Here is a 7214-nt window from a genome sequence, read left to right as displayed (position 1 = left end):
TGATTATTTAATTTTCAATAAATTTTTATTTATTGTTACTTTTGTGAGTTTCAAGTGATTTCAGTGAGAATTGTGGGTTTTTCCTTCTTTAACTGAGGGGTACCAACAATTTTGTCCACGTGTGTAATTAAAAAAATGTGCAAAACACGCTGTTAAAGTGGAAGTTGGTGTGTTAGAACAAGGAAATTTTGGTTCTACGTGCTAAATTCCAGATATTGTGACCCCAAAACCAAGCAAATCACTCTATCTCTGAAAATATATGGGATTGCTTCTCAAAAATGACGGCCATCTTGAAAACCCCTTCAAAAATTTCTATCTTTCAATCACCTATAGGACAAATACTGCAGCAGATAACAGCAAATATGAAAGGAATTGTTAATCTTATCATACAGGCCTTGAGATTTGTCTCTGTGTCCAACACTGAAGGGAGTTCTCATAAAATAACCATAAAATGTAAGAATTTTCATAAGGGTTTCAAGATGGCCGCCGTTTTTGATCATGCAACCCAACATGTTCTCATGCAGCATGAACTTGCAGAGTTATCTGATTGGTTTTAGTGCCAAAATATAAAAAAATTAGCACATAGAATCCAAATTTGCACAATAAGTTACACCCTAATAGCATGTTTCTGTGACGATTATGGTCCTGCTCCTGCCCTTTTTCTCCCCTTTTCTTTCCTTTCCCCATTATTGCTCTTTTGTGTGTGTTTTGGCTTGTGTATCTCTGTCTGCCTCTGTCTGCCGTCCTTCCCTCTTGTCTCTCTCTCTCTCAGACGCTTGCTTCTGTCTCCCTGCACTCAGCCACCTGATTGCTGCAATCAATTCCTCTCACCTGTTCCTTCAGCTATATAAACCCTCTGCTGCCCTCAGTCTTTGCTGGATCATTGTTTGCCATGTCCACATGTTGCCACATCCTCTGTTCCCCACCTATAGACTATTTTTGTTTTTGGACCTTTGCTTCTTCTTCCGTTTGTGGATTATCCCCCTTGGACTCTGTCTTTTTGGATTACCTCAGCCTGTTTGCCCTCTTGACCATTTGTTTCATCCAGTTTGTGAGTACCTCTCCTTAGTTTAGTAGTGTCAAGCGTTTTGTGCCTTAGTATTAGTTTAATTGGTTTTTGCCCTGCATCACATCTTCTGGTTGCAGTTGTAGAGTTTTGGAGTTTTTTCATCATAACCACTTAGCCTGTCTGTTTGAGCCTGCACTTGGGTTCTCATCACACAATCCTAACAGAATGATCTGGCCACACCTGAACCCAGCAGGCAAACAGACTGTCACCAGATTCTCTAGTTATCTTTTACTCTTCTAAAGAGTTAATTAAAGGGACAGCACTGGACTGGTTTAAATCCTACTTATCAGATAGGTTCCAGTTTGTGCATGTCAGCAATAACTCTTCTGAGCAGACTAAAGTTAATCATGGAGTTCCTCAGGGTTCTGTCTTAGGACTGATACTTTTCACGTTATACATGCTTCCTTTAGGCAATATTATTAGGAAGCATTGTATTAACTTCCATTGTTATGCAGATGAGACACAATTGTATTTATCTATGAAGCCAGATGAAACTGATCAGTTAGCTAGACTGCAAGATTGTCTTAAGGACATTAAAACCTGGATGACTTTTAACTTCCTACGGCTAAATTCAGACAAAACTGAAGTCATTGTATTTGGCCCCAAACATCTTAGAAACTCGCTTTCAAAGCAAATAGTTACTCTGGATGGCATCACGTTGGCCTCCAGTACTACTGTGAGGAATCTTGGAGTTATTTTTGACCAGGACATGTCCTTTAACTCACACATAAAGCAAGTCTGTAGGACTTCCTTTTTTCACCTGCGTAATATTGTAAAAATCAGGAACATTCTGTCTCAGAGTGATGCAGAAAAACTAGTTCATGCTTTTGTTACTTCCAGGCTTGACTATTGCAGTTCCTTATCGGGTTGTCCAAATAGCTCTCTCAAACATCTACAGTTGATCCAAAACGCTGCTGCGAGAGTACTGACAGGAGTTAGCAAAAGAGATCATATTTCCCCTATACTTGCTTCTCTTCACTGGCTTCCTGTTAAATCCAGAATAGAATTTAAAATCCTTCTTCTGACATATAAAGCTCTTAATAACCAATCTCCATCATATCTTAAAGATCTGATAGTACCATATTATCCTAGTAGAACTCTTCGCTCTCAAACTGCAGGCTTACTTGTTGTTCCTACAATTTCTAAAAGTAGAATGGGAGGCAGAGCCTTCAGTTATCAGCTCCTCTCCTGTGGAACCTGCTCCCAGTTTGGGTTCGGGAGGCAGATACCCTCTCTATTATCTTTAAGACCAGGCTTAAAACGTTCCTTTTTGACAAATCTTATAGTTAAGGCTGACTGGGTGACCCACAGGGGTTCAGCTTGTGTCTTCATTTGCACAGCTGACTCCCTCTTGGACGTCCCTTCGTTCTGCCTCTAGTCATGCTGCTATAGGCCTATAGGCTGCTGGGGGACTTTTCTTGACGCACTGAGCCCTTCTCTATCTACCTTTACATTTAATATGTATACCGTTATTGCAGTACATTCACTCTGTTTCCCCCTGTGTTATTTCTCTGAGTGTCCCTGGTCCCAGAGCTGGATGCTTCAGATCTTTCGTTGATGTTCCACCAGCTGGTCCAGTCTCCATCATGTCCACTGTGGGATGCTGCTGCTGACCTTCCTCCAGCCCTCTGCTTCCAACTCCCCTTTTCCACCAGTCAACTCTGCATCGCCTTCACTATACTTGTTATGCTAATTTGCATACTGTTTGAATTTTACTGCTAGCTATATATGGAGTATGTTTAATGTCAGAGCCGTACATCATCAGAGTAAACTATGAGTCAGTTTTCAATGTTAGCTTATACTTTGAGTCACATATCCTGTCATACATGTATCCAAATGTGTGTTGTTTTCCTTGCTTTCCCATCCCTCCCCCTTGCCCTCCTCTGTCCCTCTCAACCTGCCCGGCCAGCAGGCAGATGGGTCCCCCCTATATAGAGCCGGGTTCTGCTCGAGGTTTCTTCCCTGTTAAAAGGGTGTTTTCCTTGCCACTGTCGCCTTTGGGCTTGCTCTGGGGGTCAGGCATTTGGGTTCTGTAAAGTGTCTTGAGACATTTTGACTGTGATTGACACTATATAAATAAAATTTAATTAAAGAAAACTTAAACTATTATGATCTTTTGTTTTTGTGGGTTGACTGGAAGGGGTCTCGGATTCTAGAGCGCAAACATTAACTGGTGTCTCAGGGTCGCAGTTTGGCCTCCCAGATGCCCTGGCTAATGAGCTATCTGTCAGATTGTATTTTAGAATTTCTGAACACTCCGTTACATTACAGGACCCAGTCTATCTCTGTCACTGATCCAGCCGCCTGTTCAACTGCTAAGCTAGCTACCCCTCTGAGTACGGTTTGGACCAGAGCTGTGAGTCTTCAACCAGCCACCACCATCAAGAAGCCCAATATTTTATCTTGCCTGAACCCTTGGCTGAGAATGCTGGCTCTTTTCCTGGTCTCTTTCTGCAGAAACTAGACTGGCATACAAGCCCAGCTCAGAAAAACGAGCCTCCACGACATAGAAACCCACAGCCCCCTCCAATCACCATTTCATCCAAAGATTTGTGACTTTATATTGGATCAAGCTCTTGGATTGGACATCTTTCACCCCAGCCAGTACAATTCACCCTCAGAACCAGAGCCCCAGCACTTAAACCAACCACCGTCTCAAAAACCATCCAGACAGAAGCAAGGTTCCGAGAAACCGAAGTTCCTGAGCGGGTCGCTGATGCTGCCCCAGCCGCAGTTCCTGAGTGGGTTGACGCTGCCTCGGACGCCTATGCTCCAGAGCGGGTTGACGCCGCCTACGCCTCCATCTCCAACCAGCCAGGCCCTGCTGAGGACTCACCCAGTAGTGGAATTAAGCTGTAGTCCGCAGGCCCATTCCCTGGCCGAGCAGCTGTTAGGCCCGAGTCAACCGTTTACTCCTCCAGCCAAGAGACTGATCTGCCTGGGTTAGCTGACAAGATCTCCAGCCCCAAGACTGTTGAGCCAGAGTCTGCTGACATCTGTGTTCCAAAGACTGTCAAGCCAGTAACCGCTTACTACTTTCTCAGACCAGAGCCTGTTCTGCTGGAGGTAAAGGACAAGAACGTCTTTCTGCCTGTTTTGGCTCTTCAGTTCCTGACTCCAGCAGCCCCCTCTGTTTCTGGGCCTACAGAGAGGCCCTGTCACAGCTGGCTTCCAGTCCGGCTGCCCAGGGGTCCCTGTTTCGTTCGTCACTGCTGGCCACCAGAGGGTCCTCGTCTCGTCGGCTGCCGATGGCCTCCAGAGTGGTTTTGCCGCCGCCGTCTCTGATGGCCCCCAGAGCAGCACCTGTGGAATATACTTTGTTTCGTTTTGCACCAGCCATTGGCATGGTTTGTAGTTTTGGACTTTTTTGGTGAGCCTCAGAGCCACCCCAGACTGGTCTGGACACTTTGTTTTTCAAAGTTAATGAACCCTTTATTCATTAGCATTATGACAACAAATACAAGTTAAGGTCACCACATTTCTCTTTGCTGATTGATTCTCTTAAAAGCAAAAACACTCAAAGTAAAGACTTTATTTGACTTTATTAGTTTCAGTAACTCTGGATGCTCTACTTCTGTCAGCTCCAACACAGAAACAGTGGAAATGTCTCAGATATCCACAGCTGAAGATGGAAAACTTCACTATGCTGAAGACGCTATCTTTTTGGTTGGTTAAAGTCCACATCCAGCGATGTATGAACTCACATCACGGTTCTGACAGTGATCTTTCCAGGCCACCCTGAAACCAGACACCAGGACGTTACTCTCCACATGTGAAGGTTAATTCAGTGAATTCATTCATTCGTGTCATGTTTTCTTACCAGGCTTTGATGCCTTGGGGATCCCTGACGACGCGTTTGGCGCAGTTGATCGCTACGCCGACGTTATTTGTCAGAAGCTCTGCGAACAAACAGTGGAAATAAAAGAATGTGCATTTAAAGGGTGGACCTCAAAGTACAGTAAAATTAGAAAAAAATGTTTTTAAAAAGCCTCTCAAAAGTTCCGTAATTGTAGCTCAACCTTGTGACCTAACTGCATTTACAGAAGTGCTTTTATGTGAATCGCTGCATCATATATTCACCAGTTAAAGGCTTTGCTACACAAGTAGAGAAAACAAATGTTTTTTCTTCTTTTGTTATCACAATCTGATGACATCCTCCAAAACATCCTCTGAATGTTAAAATGTCTTAGTTCACTTTTAACCTCCTAGGAATTTTACTTGAAACAATAAATATCCTTAAAATGTTCTTTGAACATTAGATTGGAATGTTTTCTTTAAAACCTTATTAGAAGTGGTGGGTAAGGTTAGTCTTTTCACACTATATTTTGGTCTCCACCAGCTCATTGACATTGGAGCTGTTGGTTAGAACGGATTTTAAAACAACCAGAGAGACATTAATGACACTATGTCAGCTCTAAAACTCAGTAGGAGGTTAAACCTGCATAAATATGGGAGGAAACAACCCAGAATTTGTGGTTCTTCTCTCACCGCTACACTGGATTCTACATCCGTTGGCTGAACGTGTTCCATCGGTGCACCAATAGCGACTGTTGATCTGAAAGATGCCGTAGTCGGTGGATCCATCTTTGTTGTGGTTTATGGCGCCGGTGTTGTACCTTGACTCCCAGTAGGTCAGACAAACCCCTGCAGGACAGAAAGAACACCTGAAAACTCAACATCAGGTATCAAAACTCACAAAAAACCTCTGTCTGATGGGTCAAAGCCCATGTGATAACAGATGAACATGAACTAATCTTTACTTTGTGGTAGCCGAAAGTCACGATGTACAGGAATGCAGTAATTATACCTGCTGACACCTCTGAATCCTACTAATGTTTTTCTGCACCAAATGTCCAGTTTCCATCCCAGTCTCCACAAATTTGCATTCCTACACAGCTAAACTGCATTCTCAGTTATGTTTGGAAGGTAACGTGTGTTTGTTATAAATGTATCACAAGTACTCATTATCTACTAGTTTCTAATCAATGTATCTTTGGTATTTGTATTCTACGTATCTTTATCATAGTTTTTTTAAAATACTAACCATCATGCCAGATCAGATGGTAACGCAAGAGTCAAATTGTAACCCAAACCAGGACTTTTTTTTTTAACTCAAGCCAAATGATTTTGGCGTGATTTTTCTAAATTTAGCCATAAAGAGAGTGAAATCTGAAAGTACAAACTGAACCATGAGTCTAATAACTCCTAACCATTCACTGGTTTAAGCCTCCAAACTCCAGACTTGGACTTTGTCGCTCTTTCAAACCGGCACCACCAAGTCACAGCTCACAGATAAAGTTTTTTTTCCAACAATATTCATTTCAAGTTCAGTTTAGTTACAATGCTTTTATATGGAGTTGAGTGTCAGACTAGTTCTTGGTTGGATCATCCACTAGTTTCATGGACCAGGTCAGCTGTTAGCGTCATATTTAGCATAAAAACCTGTCAGTGGAATCAAACTTCTCTTCCAACTATGGCCAAGAAAGTGAGAAAATTAGAATATTTCTGAAAATTGCAAACTTTTACTGCCCAAACTATGAAAAAAAGTTAATCCTGAATGAAAAAATGGAAATCAATGGTTGGTTTAAACCTGAAAATAAACAGATTTCCAATTCTTTTATCTGCCAAGCTCTCTTCGGTGTTCTTATATTGCTTAAAATAATAAAGATGGATGTAAATTCTGCTGTCTGGTGGCTGCTACTCACAGTTGGCCAGGCTGACGCCACGGTAACCGTCCATCCCAGCATCCCTCAGTGTCCGGGCCCATGAACAGCGCTCCAGGACTTCAGCGCTGGTTGCAGCCACCAAGAACAAAACCACCAGAGTCCTCATGATGATCTCTGCCGGACCGAGCGTTTCTGCATCTGCCTTTATTTCCTCCTTGTTTTCCTTGGACGTCGTCCAGTTTAAACTAAGATGATGAAACTTGTTTGACCGTTTGGACTCTGAGTGCATTATCGGCCTGATTATAAATCTGATGTGAAGGTTGAAGCTCAGCTGAAGCTCCAGCACAAAATTATCTGCAGTGAAAGGCGATAAATGGAAGAAACGCTGGCGGTAAATAAAAAAAAAAGACTCATGTAGCAGCTGTGACTGAGAGTTTCTAGTGAAAGACTGTCTGTAAAAACGGACTTAAAGCTGCTCT

General features: G+C 42.7%; 1 protein-coding gene across 1 annotated transcript; it reads right to left on the bottom strand.

Annotated features, from left to right (window-relative positions):
- Positions 1-4592: 4592 nt before the first annotated feature.
- On the bottom strand, positions 4593-6901 carry LOC110959126 (lysozyme C). Its single transcript, XM_022205900.2, has 4 exons — positions 6775-6901; positions 5558-5713; positions 4890-4968; positions 4593-4807 (listed from the first exon to the last, which is right to left on the bottom strand). The coding sequence occupies exons 1-4, from the start codon at positions 6899-6901 to the stop codon at positions 4741-4743; spliced, it is 429 nt and encodes a 142-aa protein (XP_022061592.2). The 3' UTR covers positions 4593-4740.
- Between the last annotated feature and the right edge of the window lie 313 nt (positions 6902-7214).

The sequence above is a fragment of the Acanthochromis polyacanthus genome, chromosome 18 (genome assembly GCF_021347895.1).
Source record: "Acanthochromis polyacanthus isolate Apoly-LR-REF ecotype Palm Island chromosome 18, KAUST_Apoly_ChrSc, whole genome shotgun sequence".
Lineage (NCBI taxonomy): Eukaryota > Metazoa > Chordata > Actinopteri > Pomacentridae > Acanthochromis > Acanthochromis polyacanthus.
Note: the sequence above shows the minus strand (reverse complement) of the source record. Positions and strands in the feature narration are given on the sequence as shown.